Here is a 23,335-nt window from a genome sequence, read left to right on the forward strand (position 1 = left end):
TTTTCCTCCCATCAAACCCTGACTTAACAGTGATCGACGCTACATTCCGTCGTAAGTTGCACAACTATTTAACGGTTCCTCTCATCAAGATCTATTTTTGTCTTCTCACCACCATGTCCTTGAAGAACAGGGCCACAATTAGAGACACTGGATGTCAATAGTACCGTGTCCCCACATTCATCTTCATTAACCTCATTTGTGTGTGAGAGCAAGAAAAAGAGAGCGAGAGAGAGAGAGAGAGAGCGAGAGGAGATACACACATTGTTCTGTCTTTATCTCTGTCGTCTAGCCTTTTATAAATCCATTATGTGTGTTATATTATGTGAATTACGCGATTATATACAGCATTGTGTGCAGTGCAACGTGTGTTTCAAGTCCCATGTTGTTTACAATTTGTGGGATTAAAATGCTGGCAATAACAAGGTAGGAGATGAGCGATAGCGGGGGAATGATCCAAAGACAGAGAAGCAAGGAGGGTAGTAGGGCAAGAACGGCCTCAGGTCCTGGCAGATGGTGTTTTATATGATATGTATGCAAAACACTCAGACTCTGTATCCCACATACACGTGTATCAAGGTTCTACGACTTTGTTCTTTTCAGACATTTCAGTCGATGTTCTGAACAGATTCTTAGTGGCTGTGTAATTGTTGTGCTTTGCATCAGAGTTACCAGAGCAGAAAACTTTAATGTCTCTCTGATCCAACAATACTCCATGGCAAAATTTTGAAAAGTAAAAACAGCGAAAAACTTTACAAAGATTACAAAATCGCTTTGATCTCGAGTACTTCTCAAACTTGCTTCAGTACTGTCGGGTGTTGAAAGATGCCTGAATAAAAATCCAAGTTGCATTTTATGGCAACGTGCAAAATCAAGCTAGCTACTGAGATGGAACAGACAAATTAGGTTAAACCACATTTTGGTGAATTGGTTTATATTTTACATTTGAAACAGATTTGAGTGGAAAATGCAAGTATTTTCATCTTTGTTAAAATGGATTTGAATCACTCCTGGAAAAAGTGGCGTTCAGGAGCCAAAGTCAAAGTATCACTAAAGGTACAAACATATAAACACACATTGAAATCATACATTATTAGTCTGCTTCACTTTAAGTTCCTGAGTGATTCTGTGTTTACCTATTTCCTCTGGTGGGTTTATTGTCATGTTTGGTTCACGGTGGTTAGACGACTTCCCATGATTCCAGAGTGCATCAGATCTAGTTTGGATATGTGTATGTCTTTATGCTTTCCATGTATGGGGTGTTGCTGTGTACACTGTCATGAGGCTGCTGTGTGTAATTAGGGATATATAGGTCAGTTGATGAGCAGTGAGTGTGAGGATCAGATGTTGAACATGATGAGCTGCTCACTGAACTCAGCATTCGTTTGCCTACAACACACACTCGCGCCCACACACACACACACACACACACACACACACACACACACACACACACTCGCGCCCACACACACACACACACACACACACACACACACACACACACACACACACACACACACACAAACAGCTATAGTCAACCTTGACCCCAAACTCCCCGCTAACTTAAAACTGTGACCTCCTTATCCCAACATTGAATAAACACACTCGCCTCAGCTGCTAAACTTCTTGTTGCATGCCTGCATGATCAGAGTACAATAACATGCACCGGAGAGCCATATAAATGGGTGAGTTACATAAACTGTCCGATGGGGAACATTATTGACTCTAATTCTTCAGTTAACCATCTCTTTGAGTAAGTGGTCACATCACTGGTCAAACTCTTCCTCTCACCCTCCGCTGAGGTCTTTCTGGATGGCTCTAATGAAGAATTGAAAATTAAAATTGATTTTGTGACTGAAAGCTCTGTGCGTGAGTGAGTGGGTGGTCTCCTGGTTTGCCTGTCACTGCATCTGTCTTGTGCTGTCATGCTCTGCTTCAGGTTGGTGTTATACACTAGAATGTACGCAAATGTAGCATTTCTCTTTCTACTGCTTTTCCTGAGTCTTCTTTTCGTGCATGTTGGACACGTCCACAGGAGTTCAGATAATTGTTGTACTGACTGTTTATAAATGGGAATTTTTATTGCTGTCAAGCTGTAAGGCCTCTTAACAGGACTACTGTCATCATCCCAGTGTACACGAACTGGGTGGAATCTATTTAGTCACAAAATACGTCTGCACCGTGAGAGATAGGTGGTGGTAAGCACCTAACCATTGGTTGTTTCAGCTCACCTTTTGGTTCACATGTCAAAAAACTTAGCAAGTGTCAAATGGCAGATAAAGACTATTGAAGAACAACAGACAAGTCTCGTCTCCTCATCCGCTCAGATATGATTTGTTTTTGCTGTAGTTTCAACAGCCATTGTGATACCCCTCTTGATGTTTGACTTCCAGGTTCAGTACCGCAGTGGTACCCACAAAACATGCGCCTGGCCAGTTAGAGGCTGATTGGAGCATTATATTCCTAACCACATCATCTAGGCGTGTTTGTCTGACTTTGAACAGTATAGCTGCGTGTTTACATCTATTTCGACAGTACTGTCAGACAAACAATAATTTGACCTTCTCTAACCTCACGCGTCACTAACTCTCACGCCAGTGATACTGACGCAAGGTCATACGATTTGAGCAGCAGTAACATAAAACACAGGCCTGATGACAAATCAGTGAGATCAAATCTGATGATAGATATTTTTGAGAGGTGTGAAACTGCAGCCTGCTGGCAAAAATCCCATCCTGGACGACTTGTCAGCTGACTGGCATGCTTGCGTGTTTAGAGCACATTCAATTTCTAATGAATGTGCAGTTGGTGCTCTGGTGCAGTTGGTGCTCTGGTGCAGTTGGTGCTCTGGTGCGCGGACATAGTCACAGTAGATTGCTGGCTATGTGGACTACACCCTCTGACGAACAAAGTTTGCATCATGTAGAGTTTTGCTGACCCTCGGAAATTATAACATTCGCTTTCAGAGACATGACAAGGAGGGTTAATTAAAGCAGATAAAATCTATCTATAAATGCTGTTGTATTTGTGTATATTCTCAGTCATCCAGGTCATCGTAATTCTCAAGCATAATCAGTTTAGGCAACTGGACAAGAGAGGTGAGTCCAGTTGCCTAAACTGATTATTCTTGAGAAGTATAAATGTTGTTGTTAAGGCTCATCACAGTCACACTGCTTTTTATTTCTGCAGACAGAAACACATGACGCCATTCACACAGCTGACCTGCACTCTTTTATTTTGTTCAGATCTTCATTACTTGACTTGCTCTTTAGGAGTTTCCCAAGACCTCAACAATATAATTATGTAATTTCTTTGATTTGAATTGATTTATGTTGTACTCTGGGAAGCATGAAGAATGTCAGGTTTTAACAAATGACTGTGTGTGTGTGCATTACTTCTGTGAGGTGTTCAGTTTTATGCCCTTATTCCAAATAAATGACAATATTCTGACTAAGCTCTTTACATGGCTAAGGAAAGTTAATAATCCCATTTACATGTAGCCACACACATTCGAACCAGTTAGGTCTATCCGACAGACAAAGGGGCGGAACTAAAGTCTCCTATTTCTGTTTCCTTGTTGTCCGGTTAAGGTTTCACACACTATGAAACTTTCCGACTAAATTACTCAAATTTCAGTGCTAGCTGTTATTTCATTATTTTCTAATTTTTCAAATGACATATTTAATTACTGAGAGGACTTTGGATGCGCTTGACAGCAGTTTGCATGAAGCTTGCACCTTTTAGCCGTGAACAAGGAATAGGAACTCAAAGACATCTACAAAAAATGGAAATCCTGATGTCTCAATCGGAAAAATCTAATTTTTAGAAATTCCCCAAATCTTAAACTGGAACATGCTGTTGTCATAACCCTGAATTTGGAGTGTTGTCCTATTAGTGGAATTGAAGTTTGCATGTAAATGTAGCCTATGACACAGGCTGCATATTCATGTGTTTGTGTGTATATATGTGTCTACAAATAGTGATGCATTCATCTCTGCTACGTGAGGATGAATCCCTCCAGAGTCCCTTCCTGCATCACTCCTCCTCTCTGTCCTTCTCTCATGTTAACACCAAAATGATCAAAATCTACTAAATCATGTACCTAAGCTCTCCATATTACCTTCATTTTCACTTCTCAGCTTCATCTTTATTTCATACCTCAATCTAAAATACATACTCATGTTTTTACACAGGGGAATCCAACGCTGATCAGCAGCGCAATCACATCCTGGTCTCAAGGTTGAGTTGATGACATAACACACTGCGGTCGTGCCCTCTGACACCCAACAGGTTCCATTTTGTAAAGCACACATGTTCCCCATCTGGAGCTGTGTGTGTGTGTGTGTGTGTGTGTGTGTGTGTGTGTGTGTGTGTGTGTGTGTGTGTGTGTGTGTGTGTGTGTGTGTGTCCCCTTGCTTGCCCCACTTTCCTGTCCAGCCAGGACAGTGAGGGGGGCATATGAGGGGTGGGGTGCAGCAGACTGACCTATTTCCTTCCCACTTCCCGGTCCCACACCGTCTCTGTATTTAAGCTTTGTGTGTGTGTGTGTGTGCGTGCGTGCGTGTGTGCGTGCGTGTGTGCATGTGTGGCTGTGACCCTCATGAGTAAATGGAGGCCTGCTAGTCGGAGCAGCGATCTGAAGAAGGGGAGCTGGAGTGGTGACAGAGAGATGGACAGGAATAAAAACAACGCCGGGGACACAGTGAGGGTTCATCTTGCAGCCGCCGGTCTAACCAGCAAAAAGCTAATGAGTGGCTCCTATGAATAGAGCCTGGACCAACAGATGGCTGCGGCCACATGGTGGTCCACAGAAGATGCCCAACTATGCGCCATCTAATCCAGCAGCAACCAGTTTGGCCTTGTTTATGTGTTTACACAGAAATCTGATATAGATGATTATAAAAGCCAGTAAAATACAACAATAGGAAGAAAAGTAGAGCAAAAGTCTACACATAAGTACTTTAGTTAGTCATTTATACATTTTTTGTCTTTGGTTTTTCTATTTTAAAGTTACTCTCATCACATTATATAAGACACACATTGATAGAAGTTAAAAAAAAAAAAAATCCCGGATCCGACTAAAGCCTTTAGTAAAAGTAAAATTGATTGATTGAAAATCTGCTTGAGTAAAAGCAAAAAGGTTTCTCATCAAAAACTAGAGACTAACCTCATTAGATATAATTTATTACATCAATGTATTACATTCAAACAGGTCACTGGGATTAAAGCTGCTGTGTCTGTCGGGTGATGACTGGCTAGTATGCTCCCGTATCTCATCTCTCTCCATCGCAGTTGCACAACCACTGTCATACAAATGAGTTTAGCTGAATATAAACAACATAAACAATATTGACAAAGCAAAAATGTTGCTGGGATACAGGGATCGCCTTTAAATTTGTGTTATTCAGGTGCAACGCCGATGTTTCGCCGCTACAGTGCATGGACAGAGGCAGTGTGTAGTGTTTAAATCACCTCCCATATTTAAGGGTCCATCTCCGATAGGCTACAATTTAAGGGGAGGTGATATTTTCTATTTTAGAAAATTCCAGTTTCTCAGAGATGGACCTTTAGACAGAGGTGGTGATCCATGTGCTCCATCAGCCTCTATTGATCTATCCATTTGTCCAGAGAAGCACTACAGGATACATCTAACGTTCAAAAGGTACTCTTTCCACACTTTTTACTTTAAATCAGTAAAAGTGGAAAGAAGTGTGTATCCCAAGAGTAAACATACATATTTTAAATCACAAACATTCTCAACAAGGGTAAAATGACTTCATAAATACAGCACACATGTTATGGAGATGATTTTTTTTATTTTGGCTACAAAACTCTTCATACTGTTGGTCTAAGAAAACCTGTATTTGTCTGCATGAGTGACAGTAAAGTTGGACTTTAATCTGTCTTGTGTAAATGCTGCATTATCAAGCCCACATGTGAACTAATGGGTGTCACCGGGTGGCAAGGTCACTTACAGGCTACATTACTGATCAATTCTCTGCCCCTGGCGTCCTTGTTGGAAGTCAGGCATGCATGCATGCACAAACACACACACACACACACACACACACACACACACACACACACACACCTCAGTTGCTGTGAGCTGAAGCTGCATGGGTTTAATTATGATTCGCTCTTGATCAACATTAGCATTAGCAAAATAGTAATAACTACCTTTTGATGTCAAAACAGCAAAAGGCATCGACTCAATTTATACCCACATATTACGAATAATGAATAGGTATGACAAACTACACATCTCTGATTATTATGCAACTCTCAGCTATAACCATGCAAACTTCTTTTCATGGTTTTTCTGGGAACACAACATGTTCTTCCTATTAGGGGCAAAAAATGTTGTTTTTCAAAAATAACAACCTTGGAGCCGGAGGTCATCCTTCCTTAGTAATAGTTTGAAATGATATCCATGCCAGAAATCCTGCCCTTGGGTCTTTTCACTCTGGTGTGATTGAGTAACACACACACACACACACACACACACACACACACACACACACACACACACACACACACACACACACACACACACACACACAAAGAAGGTTCCTACATTACATTAGATATGTATGTATATGCATACTGCATCTTCTTCACAGGAATTAAAATGTGTGTGTTAAGACGTCACACAGATGCAGTGAGGGGAGAGGTGACAAAGGCAGAGGGACCTCATGGCGAGCAGCAGTGTGTTAGGACACGATGTCTGTTTGTAAATCTGTGCTTGTGCACTCAGAGCAGGAATACATTAATAGATACACTTGTCTGGGACACCACAGACTCGTGTAAACACTGGTCTGACACGCGCACGCACTTACAATCGCACTTCGAGAAAGAACAAATGTATAACCCTGTCCTTGTACACACGCACGCACACACACACACACACACACACACACACACACACACACACACATACACTCACTCACTCCCTCTCAAAACTAACACAGTAAATCCATTTTCAGATTTTGCATGAAACTGCCTGAATAACTCTCATTAAACATTAACTCGGGATACATTAAGGCTGCTCTGCTCTGCTCTGCTCTGCTCTGCTCAGACTGCCTGGGTGCTGGACATGGTGTGACAGGGGAGGTCGGGGAGCACATGGCTTCCCCAGGGCTCATGGAACATAACCCTATTGACAATCGCCCCCCCACTTACTGGTATCACACGATCTCTCCCTCAGCCGTCCCTCCACTGCTCTTGCCTGGCTCCCATGTGGCACACAGCAGGCCATGAGTGGGGGTCAGCGCTGGTATTAAAGACTAAATCATGCAGCTGATAGTCCTATTATGTGGATTCACATGCAGAGGCAAACAAACAGCAATGATTTGCTTTATTTTTTTTGGGGGGGGGGAAATCGATGACTCAAGGAATGTAAAAATAACATGGGGAGATATCTGTTTTTAAATCTGCATAATGAAATTGTTTTATAATTCGTTCACTTTCTTTTCCTGTCTCCCATTTTCATCGGTGTACTGAGACCAAGGGAGAGCAGGACAGGAACAGATGGGGTGCTGGCAGCCATCTTTTACTCACTTAGGTTGAGTAGACACGTGGATGGGTGTGTTAATTAGCACAAACAAGTGTGTATGTGCGTGCATGTCGTCTGTGTGTGCAGGGAGCACAATAGGCATAATTATTTCTGCTTGAGAGACACAGTTGGGGTGGGTGGGTTGGGGTAGGTGGGGGGGTGGTTGTGTCGAAAGGCGGAGTTCAACAATAGCCCAACCACAGGCTTTGTGTGTACAGAGCAGAGGGCTGACAAGTGTCGGCTATTATTGACTATTTACACACTACTACACACGCCCGCTCACGTGCACTTAACACAGATACACACACTCTCTCCAGCGCTGCCGTGCACTGTCGTTTTCCTCTTTGTGTCTCTATCAAACACACTCAGACACACGCCCAATGACTAACACACATGCAGCATGTTTACAGCGCATCAGTGTATCAGTGTCAATCAGCGTAAGAGGGAGAGATGGGAAAGTCCCTGCGAGCGCATCACGATGACAGAAATCTGGCCACTATCTCACCCTTGGAGCCAGGCTGTGGAAGGATACGAGAGAGAGCGAGAGAGAGAGAGAGAGAGAGAGAGAGAGAGAGAGAGAGAGAGTTGAAAAAGTCTAACTTCTATTCACAAATTTTTCAACTGGTTTGAAAAAAAATGTGTTCTTTTTTTGGGATGGAGAACTTAGTGCACATAAACTATAAATGCTCCTAAGAACATTTAAGAGATGACCTTATCGAATGCAGTTCTCAGCTTTTAGTGATCAAGCTGGAAAACATGCCAGTGATATTCCAGTTGCTGTTTGTAGCTGCATTAAAAATCAATTTTTTAAATTGAATACATACTTTTATCGAGTCTCTAGCATTTGTCTTATTGATGCTATTGGATTTATTTCAATATTATACACACTTCCAAGTAATTTTTGAGGTCTTGGAATATTTTCATGACTAATTCTAAGGATGTGGATTAGATTGCTTTTTTCACCAATGATTTTTTTAAAAATATTCATATGATCACGGAAAATCTTCAGATGAACAAGAATTTTGATTTCAATGACATTTGAATTATCATTAAATATATCTATAAAAAGACAAGTTGCCTCAACAAATAATATTTTAGTCATAAAATTAAGTGTAAGAAATCAGATAAAATAGGCATAAACAAGCACAGGCGCGCGCACACACACACACACACACACACCTACTCACTGACTGTACGCTGCTAATCGTCACTTCTCTTTTTCCAAGTCTTCCCCATTTAACTTGGACTTGTTATGAGAAGCGAAAGCAAGGATGGTGGTGGTTGGGGTGTTGGGGGGGGGGGGCACCACACATCCAGGCTTAGACGAAATGAGTGTAGGGGTTACATGGCCTGGATTGGGTTAAGAAATAGGATTTGAGTAAAGAGGTTTTACTCTTTTTCTCCCGCTTTCTTCCACTCTTTTATTTCAGACAGAGAAAGAGGGATTAGCACGGGGAGATTACAGCTGGCTCTACTGGGAAATTGTATTTAAGGAAATGCTTATTTACTCAACAGATCTCAGCAGTGGCGAGAAGTTTGGAGCTGATCTGCCCCCTCCATCTTTGTGGGCCTTCTTCCTTCATGTCTTCCTCTTGATGTGGAAGACAGACATTTTCCCTTTAATCCTTGATAATCCTCCCATAACATTTCTTAACTTGCTGGTTTTAACTTCAGCTGTATTTTTCAGATTTTTTTTTTTTTTAGGCTATGTTGTTGCTTCGTTGATCACTTGAGATTAACGCATAAACAAATATGTAATGTGAATTAAAGGAAAATAAGTGTAGTAATACTGAAACTTTAAATTTATACAGATTAAATCTGTTAAATGCGTGCCGGGAATAATGCATTCCATACATTTTGCTGTCGTGACTTTGGCTGGAACTCTATTTACAATTTTTACTATCTGGTGTTACTGTGGATGCAGCTGAGGAGACACGCAGGATCAAGGATCAAATGGGATCCCTGGTGGTGTCATGTTCCTACATGACCTCTCAATCAGACCTATTGATCCATCCCTCTATTAGCTGACCAAACACACATAAAGGCCAGATCAACATTGTTCGCCCTTATTGAGCTGATCGTGGCCAGGAAGGTGAGAGAGGAGATAGAAAAGTCAGTGGTGTGACGCATCTGTTGTTGTTTGTTGGTGCTGCGTATTAGTATGCACATGCTGTAGCAAACGGCATGTGTGAGCGTGTCAATAATTCAACATGCAGGTTAGTTCTCTCTATTTCTCTTAACAGAAACCTGAAAACATCAGTCAGCATTTCAGTATATAGAAAGGTGACAGTGGGATATATGGTGACACGTGCAGGTGTGTAGAGACAGAGGGGATGAGAATGTGATGAAAGCTCGTTTCATTTCTCACTCGTTGAATTAAAGGAGTAAGAGTCTAAAAAAAATCAGGAGGGACGAGCAGCGCGCATGAAACAGACAGCAAGAAGACAGAGGAGATGATATGTTACACAATCGTGAAGTGTCTGTTGAGGACGTTAATAACAGATAATCTGTCAGGTGCCTTTAAAACAAATTATCTAAATGGAGCTGCACTGTCGCCTTGCAGCAAGAAGGTTCTGGGTTCGAGCCCCGGCTCCAGCACAGGATCTTTCTGTGTGAGTCTCCATGTTCTCCCTGTTCCTGTGTGGGTTCTCTCTGGTACTCCAGCTTCCTCCCACAGTCCAAAGACATCAAGAGGGGACGAGGCTGATTGATACTCTAAATCAGCGTTTCTCAAAGTGTGTGGCCCCCCCCCCCCCCGGGGAGGCGCGGAGGCGTCCCGGGGGGGGGGCATGAGTCACCCGACATCCAAACATTATTTCCCCCCTCACCTTTCGCTTTGTTTATGGTTCCACCGCGAAAAAAATTCCAACGTCCAAACATGAGTGCCCCCTCACCTTTCGCTTTGCTTATGGTTCCACTGCGAAAAAAATTCCGACATCCAAACATTAGTGCCCCCTCACCTTTTCCCCCTGGTGAGGGGGAAAAGGTGAGGGGGGGAAATAATGTTTGGACGTCGGAATTTTTTTCGCGGCGGAACCAAAGCGCGCTTTAAACCTCTTTCATAGCAGCTGTTGTCAGGTCTGTTTTTAAAATGGAGAGATATTTGACAGGGATGAAACACATTTTATTTCATTTTTTCTAGTTCTGAAAAACTAAAGGAATGTTTGTAATTTTTAATAGGTCAATAAAGTTAAACATGGCGTATTTTGTCAAAAAATTTGGCGTGGGGGGGAATGAAAATTTTTCTTCCTCCAAAGGGGGGAATGACAGAAAAAGTTTGAGAACCACTGCTCAAAATTGACTGTAGGTGTGACTGTGAGTGTGAATGGTTGTCTGTCTCTATGTGTTGGCCCTGTGATGGACTGGTGACCTGTCCAGGGTGAACCCCACCAAGGCTGCTGGGAGCTCCAGCCCCCCCACGACCCCAGACACATGCAGGGTGCACCCTGCCTCTCGCCTGAAGTCAGCTAGGATAGGCCGTTAATTATGCTAATGAGTTTAGGTCATCTCATATCCACAGACCCTCTGAATTGAATCAAATCTAAATAATATCATGACAGACTTTGTGATATCAGCAAATACTGCCACGTTGTTCAGAGTCAATCATGTCTATCATGATGAAACTTGCAATTTACACAATTGTTAGAAAAAAGTTCAACATTCAACAATGAAATATAGTAAACATTGAAAAAAAATCATATTGTTAACATCTTTATGAACTTTAACCAGCTGGCTTGGTAAAGACTCATGCCAAGAGATTCTAGATTCAAACCTGAGGCAGTCCAGCGTTAGGTTCCGCTGGTTCTCCTGGACTGCTCCTTGGCTCTTCTCTTGCCTGCTCTCTACCTGCGCACCCATCTGTCCCTGAGTGAAGTTTTTCTTAGGAGTTTAAACCTGCCGAGGCGTGCAATCAACTCCACTGACTGTTATTCCTGTCGTTATGGACGTGTTTGCTGCAAGGTGACAGTGTTAATCACTGCACTGCTGCTCAGCTCATTGAGCATTGTGTTCTGCAGAAAAATCTTTTCCTGCGGTGAATGAATACAAACATCGCTATGGTAACCCGGGTCATGTAGGCACCTGATGAGTATAGTTTGAAATGGTCATTTTCTTTGCTGTTTGGGATTTTGTGTGTGTGTGTGTGTGTGTGTGTGTGTGTGTGTGTGTGTGTGTGTGTGTGTGTGTGCGTGCGTGCGTGCGTGCGTGCGTGCGCACACACATACATGTCTGTGTATGTGTGAACGCAGCAGTGGAGTTGGAGCTCTCTCTCTCCTTCTCCCTCTCCCTCTCCCTCTCTCTCTCTCTCTCTCTCTCTCCATGCTGGGCAGTGACATTCCTCTGCCACCAGCACTCTAATAGGGAGGGACCAGGCAGCTCACTCAGTGCCACTAATGCAGCTCACTGCCCCAGGCCATGGGGCTAAGCTGGAATACACCTCATCTTTCCACACACACACACACACACACACACACACACACACACACACACACACACACACATGGACACACACACACGATGGCAGACACACACCATATACCCAACTCCGTCTCCCATTTGCAGCCACATCAAAACAAGGTGAGGGCTGGACTTTTACTGTGAGGCATTAAATAAAAAAGTTAGCACTCATGTAATTAACAGTTCAATAATGGGATATGCAGTTGAGGTGTTTGGGCCTTGGTTGCATATTTCTGTATGGTGCAATGGGACGTGTGTGTGTGTGTGTGTGTGTGTGTGTGTGTGTGTGTGTGTGTGTGTGTGTGTGTGTGTGTGTGTGTGTGGTTTCTCTCTCCCGGGACTCTCATTATCACTGCTGTCCCAGATGTCACCGAGCACATGAAACACACATCATGAATAATGGAGTCCTATTTCTACATCTCTCACCATTCCTCTCCTTTCCTCCCACCCTCGTTCCTCTCCATCCCTCGTTCCCTCTGATGCTTCTACTGATGCTTAATCTCCTCAGCGCTCCCTCTACCCGAGATGGTCCATTTAGCTTTATGCAGCATCGTCTGCCTGTCTGGTTAGGATGTGTTTATGGAGGGGAACATGGCGTCTCTGCAGCGCTGTCTTGAGTTATATCTACGCAAACTACACCCTTTGCATATGAACAGCTTTATGTCTCCATCGGCCACCCCTCCACGTGATCCCCTCCCCCAGTGTTTACTGTTTAAAGTCACACAGGGCAAATTGGGACAGAGCAGTCAGTGGAGCAGAAGAGACGTGATCCCACCGCGAGTGGAAACTGGACCCTGCTCTGTCTGCTCCGCCTCTCCTCAACCTCCATTCTCAACCTTCACCTTTGTCTGATTTTTCGCCCTCCGTCCACTCAACTTCCCAACATCCTTCCTTTACTCACAGTAAGTCGGTGTGCGACCCATCACAGCGGTAAGGGGCAGGCAGAGGGAGCATGATTGAAAGATGAGGTAAGCAGTCAGAATTGGTTAGGAAAGAGCGCAGCAGTTAGGATTAGACAGTGAAGCGTGGCTTTTTAATGAAAACATGACAGAGCTGCAGCTTCTTCTTCCTCTTCTTCTCCCCCCCTCCAACATCCTGCGCCTTCCAGAAAAATGAACAAGCTGCAGAGAAGAGCGTAAAAGGAACAGTTCCGATCTTGCTCATGCAGTGCAGTCTTAACTGGCAGCGTGACTTGTGCCCCGTCTGAACAGTGCAGTTGTGTTAACAAAGTGTCTTTTATGGGGGAGATGCAGCAGGGTGGGCTCCCATTGCACAATTAGTTGTAACGCATCAGTTGTGCCAATAAAACCTGCTTTGAATGTGAATTGAAAGGAGTTAAGAGGGCACCATTCATAGATGCTAAGTAAGTGCGCAGCAGAATAAAAGCCAGGAAAGTGTATATATTTAATTGCCTGACACCTGCTTCTACTTGGGCTTTTAATGTACACAATAGAGAGAGGCGAGAGAGCACTGAGGGTGGAGTGGGTGCTTGCTTTGAATACAGATGCAACACCCCCCCCCCCTTTTTTTGCATAAAGTTTGAAAGGAGGAGAGCACACGGACATGAACTATCTCCTCCGCAGTTTCCCCTTTACTTTCCATCTTTCCCTTTTCTCCTCGCCTTCTTTTCTCCAGTCTCTAAATCAAGTCTTTCAGTCCAGCGGAGCTGATTTTCTGCTTTAACACCGTCCTCTGCTGCATATCTGGACTCGTGCCAGTCACTGACTCCATGCTGCTAATTTTATAGCATGGTTTATTATTTTTCGTTCCAGCAGAGAAACATTTTTGTCCTATTTTAAGCCCGCTTGGTGTTGCTGTGTGTCTGCATTTGTGAGCACCAAACATATTCCAGCACCACAGAGAATATATCCGGAATACGCTAGCTGCATTTTTTTCCTCCCTCCTTTCTTCTACTTTCTGTGACAGTCACAAGTCTTTGATCCGTCCCTCCTCCCCTCTCTTCTCACCTTCTTTTAGATTCTCCTCTGCAACTTGACGTCGAGAGCAGGAAGATGGCAGACTGCAATTGTCTCACCTTAAAAGATTGTTGCCCGTTTTTCACGATAAAAACAAATTGCCATTCACAGGAGTCCCATTATACATATTTTCATTTATCAAATTACAACAGGAACCATGGACACATGTCATTGTTCATTCATTTGTGTGCTTCACCTTCAAACCAGACAAAACGCAAGTTTACATCAATTCTTTGCTCTACTCATGAAATTCTAATACAGAAAACGGATGTTTAATCATTAAAGTTACATCTCTGAAGCATTTATTGCCGTACATGGCTCCACTTTGGTTGGTTCATGGTGAAAATAAACCCATACGAATTTTTAATAACAGTGGCTAGTTAAAAAAAAAAAAAGCAACTGTATGCGTTCAGTACACACAATCTGTCATTTTATGTGTGCAAGGAGACAAAGGCAGGCATACCATACTTGTCATAAAATACGCCACCTTTATCGCCTCGGGGAAGATATTTCAGCAACATGGCAGTAAATTCATGACGTGGTCAGTAATAAACCCTTTTCATTCGACTGAGATGTCGAAGAACAGGTTGCAAGGAGGAAAAGGAACCAAAAATAATTTTTACTAAATTTTTTTTGCATCTCAGCTCTTTAAAGGTTGAACATCTTGTGCTGAAGACATGAAAGATTTTGGCCTAGACTGAGAAGGAGTTAATCCTCTGACCCTCAGCTGCATCTCCTCCTGTTAACTTCTCGTCATCCTAATCAACAGTGAAAATACAGTAACCTTCAGTTAACTGGGAAGCTCCTTCAAGGCAAAGAACCGCTGTCTTTGACCACGGCGTAGAGCACAATGAAGACTCAAGAGGTTTGATTGTAGTGATCTGCCAGAAGGAAAGAAGGCATGTGAGTTTGATAGCTCATTAGCCTTTTCCAAACTGATTAGATATACGGTCCATACTGGGATCTCCCACAAGAGCACGAGTTCTTTATTTTCTTGTAGCTCTAGCCATGACTGCTGCATGTTCACTTTAACACGGGCTACTACGGGAAACGTTGTTTTTGGGAGAAGATGGAATCATAAAAATGTTCTGGTACGAGACAAAGAAGTGTTGCACTGCTTATGGGTGGGAATGACTTTCTTGAGCTAAATTTGTTTCCTTTTGGAGGTCAAGAAGTTGATTTTTACCCTGCACGTTTAACTTCTACCGACCAGTATTGTCAACTACTTTCTGAGGGGGGGGGGGGGGGTGCTCAAAGTCATAGTAAACTCAGGCAAAGGTCTCAAAACAAATAAGTTCCTATTATTTTCCTTCTTTTCACGTATGTAAGTGACAACTGATAAGCAGGGTTGTCATTTTGTACCAACACACACACACACACACGCACACACACACACGCACACGCACACACAGGGTTTCACTGTTTCATCCCTGACGACCGTAAAAACACCTTGCACTTGAATTGTTGCTGAAAGTACACCAAAATCGTAACAGGATGGCAGTGAGAAGACCCTAGCAACAGAGAGACGATGAGGAAAGCGTGAGAGCGGGAGGGAGTGTGTGTGTGTGTGTGGGGGGGGGGGGGGGTGCAGAACATCAATAAATAATGGCCCCACTGAGGAGGTGGAAATATGGGCCTCGTTATCTTTGCGCCGACGCCTTCATTTGCATGTGAAAAAATGAGGCTGCTCCTAACTTGCACACACACACACACACACACACACACACACACACACACATACACAGTCTTGGACCTAAATGGGCTACTGTATATATCCTATTTATAGACACTCTGTCTTCCTTTAAATTTTTTTCCTATTTTATCTCTCACACATTTATACTTCCATGATTCTCCCTTTTCCTTTGCTCCTCTTTGTTATTTGTCATAGCAGCAAGTCTGTCTTGTTGTGTGTCTGCGAGGCCGCGGGCTTTTTGTTGGATTAGAAAATGAACTGAAAAACCTTTATTACACAAGAAAGGTTCATTAAGGACATACAGTACAATGAATTTGGGTAGTACCCCTTTTTTACATCATACAGTTGGAGTACACACACAGACAGTGGTCATATTTTAAGTTCCTTGCCCGTGGGCATCGATCATTTATTTATGTTCTAAGCAGTTTTTCAAATAAATGTCAGTTTGCTCAACGATAGACACAATGTTCTTTGTTTATGAAAATGATCAGAAAAGTTATGGGAGTGTTTAAGGGAAAGAAATTTGATATTTTGTCAGAAAAAAATAAATCATCAAGTCGTTTAGCAGTGGTATTGAAGAGAATTCAAATATTGACTTTGTTTTCTTTCTTAACATTTTGTTAAAGCTGAAAAATAGTGCTTTACTCTCAATAAAACGTTCTATACTGTTTAACCTGCTTTGTTTCTTTGAAAAAGTCTATTATTTTTTACTTTGGAACATTTTTTTTTCTTCCCACGACTTGGTTTTATTGAGACCGAACTCATACAAAATGCAACGTCTGTCATCCTTGAGGCAACTTAACGTTTTTCAGGAAGCATCTTTCTGGGTGAAAGGACTTTAAAGAGCCTTTTAAAGGGAATGAAAATATGTACAGTGAACTTAAATAAAACTAAATGGTTCGCAGCGTTGTTTTTTTTCTTTTTTTTAAGATCCCCAAGTGCCTCCAGTTTTTGCAGAAGAGTGCTTTTTGATTTCTTAGTACTTGGGGTTGTGCAAAACAAAATGCTCAAATGACTAGTATTGATTTGCATGTCTCAGCCTATTTGGTTCTTGTGTCATAAAAACACAGATGATGATTCCCTTTCTCCTCCAATCCCATTAAAAGACAATGCATATTTTCAACAAAGTTGCTCGGTGAATATGGAGGCAAGACTACAGGTATGTGTAAATGTGTGCTCGGTAACTGGAAAATCAGATTTCTACACAAATGGAGAACGTCTAACATTGCAGAATCATATAAAGAGGACAAATTAAAAAAAACTTATGCAACAACATTAACTGCATCCTCCTCCAGCAGCTGCGTGCGTGCATGTGTGTATGTTCTGCTGCAGCTGCATCTGTGTGCGACTGTGTTTAATGCACATTGGCTCTTTTTCTCGTTATCTAGTCAAGTAAGCATGAATAAAAGCTGAGGGAGCACAGTGATTTAGTAATTAATATTTTACTCCGGCTGCCACTCTGCTTGGAGACTGGGAGTAAGAGGTTGGGGGGGGGGGGGGGGGGGGCTGACAAGGGTTCACACAAAGAGATGACTAAAAGAGAGTTAACTAATGAGATTTGACTGAAGTTAGATTGCGTCTATGAACAAGCCCCTCAGTTAAGATGGACAGATAGAGAATGGGTTGAATCAGTGCTGCAGCCCTGCAGATGGGATGAATTCAGTCCCCTGCAAAAGACAGAAAATGGGGTTTTGACAAATCCAGCTGACTTTCTCTCTCTTTCTCTCGCCGCGCTTATATCGGAGTGTTGTGACAGGCGAGTTGTTGGTGTTGTGGGAGAAGCTGTTTTAAAGTACTCATTATCCTGTAAGGCTTCATTCTGGGGGGCAAACAAAGGCTGCTGTGAAATTGCAGCCTGTGCCTCCTTTTGGGCCGTACACTATATTCCATGCAAAACACATGCGCGGTGTATAGCTGCAGCGTTCTCTGCTCAGGCCTCCGCAAGATCCTGATAAGCACGTGTAGATGAAACACTCGTGTTGATTGAGAACCAGTTGCCAGGCACAGATCAGCCACTGAGGCGGTTACGGACAATATAGATAGCAGGTTGAAAAAAAAAGAAGAAGAAGAAGCATGAGTCCCATTGGTCTGGTGACAAAAAACAGAAGTCAACAGCAATAATATTGGTGACAAAACTTTGTTTTTAGTGAGACGTCTCAACATTTATACAGTAGTGTAGGGTTGTGTTGTGGTGACAAAACCAGCTCCCAACAATTGTGATACTGTTGTAAAGCATAAATTTGCTGATTTGTGGGTCGTAGGTTGGGTTTGAGCCATTATTTAATTCCGGTCAGGTGGGACAGATTGGCTCTCATAATCGGCCGGGTGGTTGCCTTGACCTGTACATCGCTAATCGCCAGGATGCACATGAACACAGCCAATCCAGCCACAAGTGATTTAGACAAGGCTAAGATCACCTCATTCTGTTAAAACCCTTCACTTGTTCCCTGAGAATGGGAATTACAAAAATTCAAACATATAAATAAGAATGTGTGTTCTGTGTGTATGCAAGACTAACTATGATCTAATAACTGAACATACCTGGCGAAATGCACCAACGCTCACGTTCAGTCTTTTCATGTACAGCATGAAAACAGGCAGCTCCCATCACATAGTGGCACTTGGTCTTCGAACCTCCGCTGTACTTGTGTGGACGTCAGTTAGTTTGGCCCAGTGTGTGTGTGTGTGTGTGTGTGTGTGTGTGTGTGTGTGTGTGTGTGTGTGTGTGTGTGTGTGTGGAGGCATAGTAAATCTGACTTTGCTCTGTCTGTGGGTGGTGTAAGTGACCACTGCGTGTCCTCCACACCTTGAAAGGGTGCCAGGTATCGGTAAGCAACAATATCAGGCAGGAAGTGCCAACTGTTCATGCAGCTGTTTGTTCTTAACAAAATAAGGTTTTGCAATGAGCGCAGTGGTTTGTAGGAGAATGATTATCTTAGAGCATGTTAGCCTCAATGTTTCTGTCTTTCAGCAGTCTCCCTTTGCAGAAACGCATCTTTATCTTCTCTGAATGTGTTTTCCGTAGGTAATAGGTTCTCGCTGACCTCCTTCGGGGCTCTTTACATCTCCGATGTTCAGAAGGAGGATGCCCTCTCCACATACCGGTGCATCACCAAGCATAAGTACAGCGGCGAGACGCGCCAAAGCAATGGAGCCAGGCTCTCTGTAATGGGTGAGAGGCTTGCTGTCTGTTTTATTCATTTTATTCTGATCTTTGTGTCTTGACAAAATAATCATGTCATCTCTGCCCGCCAGACCCAAACGAGTCTTCACCCACCATCCTGGACAGCTTCCAAGCAGGGGAGGTGAACGCAGGCCAGAGTATCGAGCTCCCCTGCATAGCAGGAGGTTACCCCAGCCCCACTGTGCGCTGGCTGAAAGACGGCCGCCCGCTGCCCTCGGATGCCCGCTGGACTCGGCGTTTGACAGGGCTGACCATCAGTGACCTGAGGCAGGAGGACAGCGGCAGCTACGCTTGCGAGGTCACAAACAGTTTTGGCTCAAAGGAGGTGTCTGGACAGCTTCACATTATAGGTGTGTGAGCATGACTACACACACATTCACAAACAATCTGACAGACTCCCACGCTGTCTTTTCAGTCTGGCAGTCAGACACGGTCACATACTCTGTTCCTTTTGGTTTCAGGCACACATGTAAGAGTGTGTCTGTAACAAACGTGTGTGAGATGTATGATGCCCTGTCATATCAGGTCTCAAACTGGTAGACAGGGCTGTAATTCACTGAGACTGAATCCACAACATAGCTGCCAGCAGCATTCACCATCAGAGAGGAGGAGGGTGAGGACGATGGAGATAAAGATGAGGGGTCAAAGACGAGATGATCAGACATGCAGGCAGCGCTGGAATGACATGATCAACAATTTAACAACAAGATAATAAGAGCAGCAGAGATAAGTGTCGATTGTGTAAAGTATTCAAAGAAACAAAGAGCAGGAGAAGGCGAGACGGAGGGAGAGAATAGAGAGGCAGTAGGCTTTGCCAGTGGGCACATCATGGCAGTACACTCTGTGACTCTGACAGGCTGAGGGGGGGGTGGGGGGCTGAGGGTTGCGAGGCACAGTGATGCCCCCCAGCACACACCACCAGCTGCCTTATTGCTCACTGACATTTGCACACACACACACACACACACACACACACACACACACACACACACACACACACACACACACACATATGGACACACGCAAAAACACTCACACAGACACACTTACACACACAAGTGGACAGAGATGTGAAGAGATATCTCCAGCTGCTTTTTTAATGAGTGCGTCGAACTGATTGAGTCACCGCCGCTGATTGTGCTCGCTCGCCCTCTCTCTCTGTCTCTCTCTGTCTCTCTCCCCCTGTTTCTATGAATGTGAAGACCCACTGTAGACATAAATATGTGTGACACTTCAGTCACATCATTTTTCACTCACCGATGAGAAAATTGGTATGACTTTACAGTGCAGCATATTTCAAGAGTTTCTAATTTGTTCTGGAATTGATAAGTAAAATGATTTTCAAGACAATAATAATTAACTCCTTTGTAAAATAGGAACAAGAGTATAAATACCTACCGACCATGCAAAATATTTTGACCAGTGGCTGATAACTGCTTTGATTACATAAACCTGTAAATTTTTTAATGATTTTCTATGGAGCTCATGGTGTCTGAAAATACCGTAAACCTTGAATTTATGACCAAAAAACCCCCAAATATATCAACTTTAAGCAAAACCATGCATGAAATAGCATAGAATTTCTAAGTAACAGCAAACTTTACATTATAAGATCCATCGTCATCTTCCGCTTATTCCTACACATTAAGGGTCGCGGGGGGGCTGGAGCCTATCCCAGCGTCAACGGGCGAGAGGCGGGGTTCACCCTGGACAGGTCGCCAGTCCATCGCAGGGCCAACACATAGAGACAGACAACCATTCACACTCACAGTCACACCTACGGTCAATTTAGAGTATCAATCAGCCTCGTCCCCAATTGCATGTTTTTGGATGGTGGGAGGAAGCTGGAGTACCAGAGAGAACCCACGCAGACACGGGGAGAACATGCAAACTCCACACAGGAAGATCCCGTGCCCAAGCCGGGACTCGAACCCTTCTTGCTGTGAGGCGACAGTGCTAACCACTGCACCACCGTGCAGCCCCACATAATAAGATATGATATAATAACAAACTGTTAAAATATGGACATTTCTTAAGAGAGAAATTGGAAACAAACATCATAAATCCATAAGTCATAAGGAGATGTCACATAGTGGTGAAGCAGAGATGGCATAGATAGAGGCAGAATACAAAGAGTTTAATCACGGAAATGAATAGAACATACTGGCAAAATTATGAAACAAACTACAGCACAAAGTAGGAAAGCAGAGCAGGATGAGCAACATTAGGAGTCGACAAGGTGTGACACAAACACCTCAACTGATCACATGGCAAGCTACAGGTGGAACAATGGCGCGAGGGGCAGGGAAGGAGCTGATTGGATGAGAAACACAGAGAACAGAACTGCGACTGATGTGGACTAATTAGCAGATGAGACACAAGTGATATGAGGTGGAATGACTCAGAGGTAGAGGGGCCATCAAGCAACTAAAGGGTTGCTGGTTCGATCCTCACTTTACCGGGTGACCTTGTCAAAGTATTCTTGCGCAAGATACTCAGCCCCTAATTGCTCCTGATGGCCCTGCGGTGAACTGGCGACACGTCCAGGGTGAACTCCGCCTCTCACCCAGTGTCAGCTGAGTTAGGCTCCAGCCCCCCCCCCCCCCCCCTCGACCCTTAACAGATAAGCTGTGTAGAAATGGATGGATTGATGGGATGGACACAAGTTGTTTACTTAAATGAAGGCGAGAAAACAGACGATAACAGGGAGAACAGTAATCAGATGCGAGAGGGATGGGAATTTCAGAATAAAACCATTACACAAGTGAACAACAGAATGTTCCAACTGAATGCTTCTGGGATGTGGGCCTGTCACACTGCCCTTGACCTTTAACCGCCAAGACTATGTCATGTCACCTCCCACTGGATGTTTGTTTTATTTGAAGAAATCGTCTCAAGGCGTTCATGAGATATTACATTTATGTGAGGTGAGAGTGAACTTGAACTTTGACCAACAAAACCTTTTCAGTTCCTCCTCGAGCCAGTGGACATTTGAGCTAAATTTGAAGAAATTCCCTCATGGTATTCCCGACATGTTACGTTGACAAAAAATGGCATGAACAGAATGTTTTTATGCTGTGGACTATGTGTACAAACACTGAGTCATGTTCTTCTCTCAGATCCACTCCGAGTGACCTTGTCCCCGAAGAATCTGAAGACCGGCATCAGCAGCACACTGTTCTTCACCTGCACTGTGGAGGGTTCTCCAGAATACACCATCACCTGGTACAGGAACACCGAGCCCATCGTCCCTGACCAGCACATCTCCATCCAGGGACAACACAATGACACTCTGCAGATCACTGCAGCACAGAAGTTCCACTCCGGGGCCTACCAGTGCTTCGCTTCCCGCAAGGGCCACACTGCTCAGGACTTTTCCATTATTCTGCTCGAGGGTATGTGGACAGTCCCGGTCAGAGAAGTAAACAAGTACAAAATACCGAAATAACAGGAAACTACAGCTCTAAAATGTGAAGTCTCAGCTTTTCTTGCATTCAAAAAAAAATTTAAACTGTTGCATGGGTGTCACTGACAGTTATTGATTGAGCCATAAATAGCTGTCATTGAGTAAATACACACATTAGCACAGCACATTTTATCCACCAGCTTCACGCGCTTCTCTGTTTTGTCTCCCCTTTTCTCCTCTCAGATGGTACTCCTCGTATTGTGTCTTCCTTCAGCGAGCGGGTGGTGAACCCCGGCGAGCCTTTCTCCCTCATGTGTGCAGCCAAAGGAGCCCCGCCTCCCTCCATCACCTGGACGCTGGATGACGAGCCTGTGGTGCGAGACTCCACCTACAAGACCAGCCAGTACACCCTGTCAGACGGCCTGACCGTGTCACACGTCAACGTCAGCAGCCCGCTCATTCGAGATGGGGGAGTGTACCGTTGCGTCGCACGCAACTCGGCCGGCAGCGCCGAGTACCAAGCGCGCATAAACGTAAGAGGTGCCTGTCTGCTTTTCAATATAAATGCACTCTACACCTGACTCTATACAAGAGCTAGAGAAAAACACACATCTCTCTATCTGTCTATGTATGTATTTATGTATGTATCTGTCTATCTATCTATCTTTCTATCTATCTATCTGTCTTTGTATCTATCTATCTATATTTGTCTGTCATCTATGTCTACCTATCTATCATATATCTCTATCTGTCTCTCTTGCTATCCATCTATCTGTCTGTCTGTCTGTCTGTCTGTCTATCTATCTATCTATCTATCTATCTATCTATCTACACACACAGAATATATATGTAGCTTCAAGATCATCAAATATCCTCACTCAGAGTCCAGTGAAGGGAGCATAACTAACCTCCCTCTCCACCTCTCAACTTGCCCCAATCACTCTATCCCACAACCTATATCTCTTCACCTCCTGTCTCCGTGGCTGCTCCCTCGCTCTGCCATGATCTCCCTCACCTCATCTGCCCCTCTCTCCGACCTCTGTGTTTCTCTCGGTCTCCTCCCTCCCTCCGT

General features: G+C 43.7%; 1 protein-coding gene across 2 annotated transcripts in view; it reads left to right on the top strand.

The window, feature by feature from the left end:
* Positions 1-23,335, top strand: part of LOC147248762 (cell adhesion molecule DSCAML1-like) — a 51,443-nt gene that overhangs the window by 10,285 nt on the left and 17,823 nt on the right. For both annotated transcript variants that reach the window (XM_086179320.1, XM_086179321.1), the window contains exons 4-7: positions 18,699-18,845; positions 18,929-19,207; positions 21,977-22,252; positions 22,507-22,803. In XM_086179320.1, the coding sequence (XP_086035446.1) occupies positions 18,699-18,845; positions 18,929-19,207; positions 21,977-22,252; positions 22,507-22,803 (999 nt within the window). The remainder of the gene's footprint in view (positions 1-18,698; positions 18,846-18,928; positions 19,208-21,976; positions 22,253-22,506; positions 22,804-23,335) is intronic.

Source organism: Aulostomus chinensis, chromosome 15 (genome assembly GCF_037954235.1).
Source record: "Aulostomus chinensis isolate RoL2024-O1b breed Wild chromosome 15, RoL_Achi_v1.0, whole genome shotgun sequence".
NCBI classification, from domain to species: domain Eukaryota; kingdom Metazoa; phylum Chordata; class Actinopteri; order Syngnathiformes; family Aulostomidae; genus Aulostomus; species Aulostomus chinensis.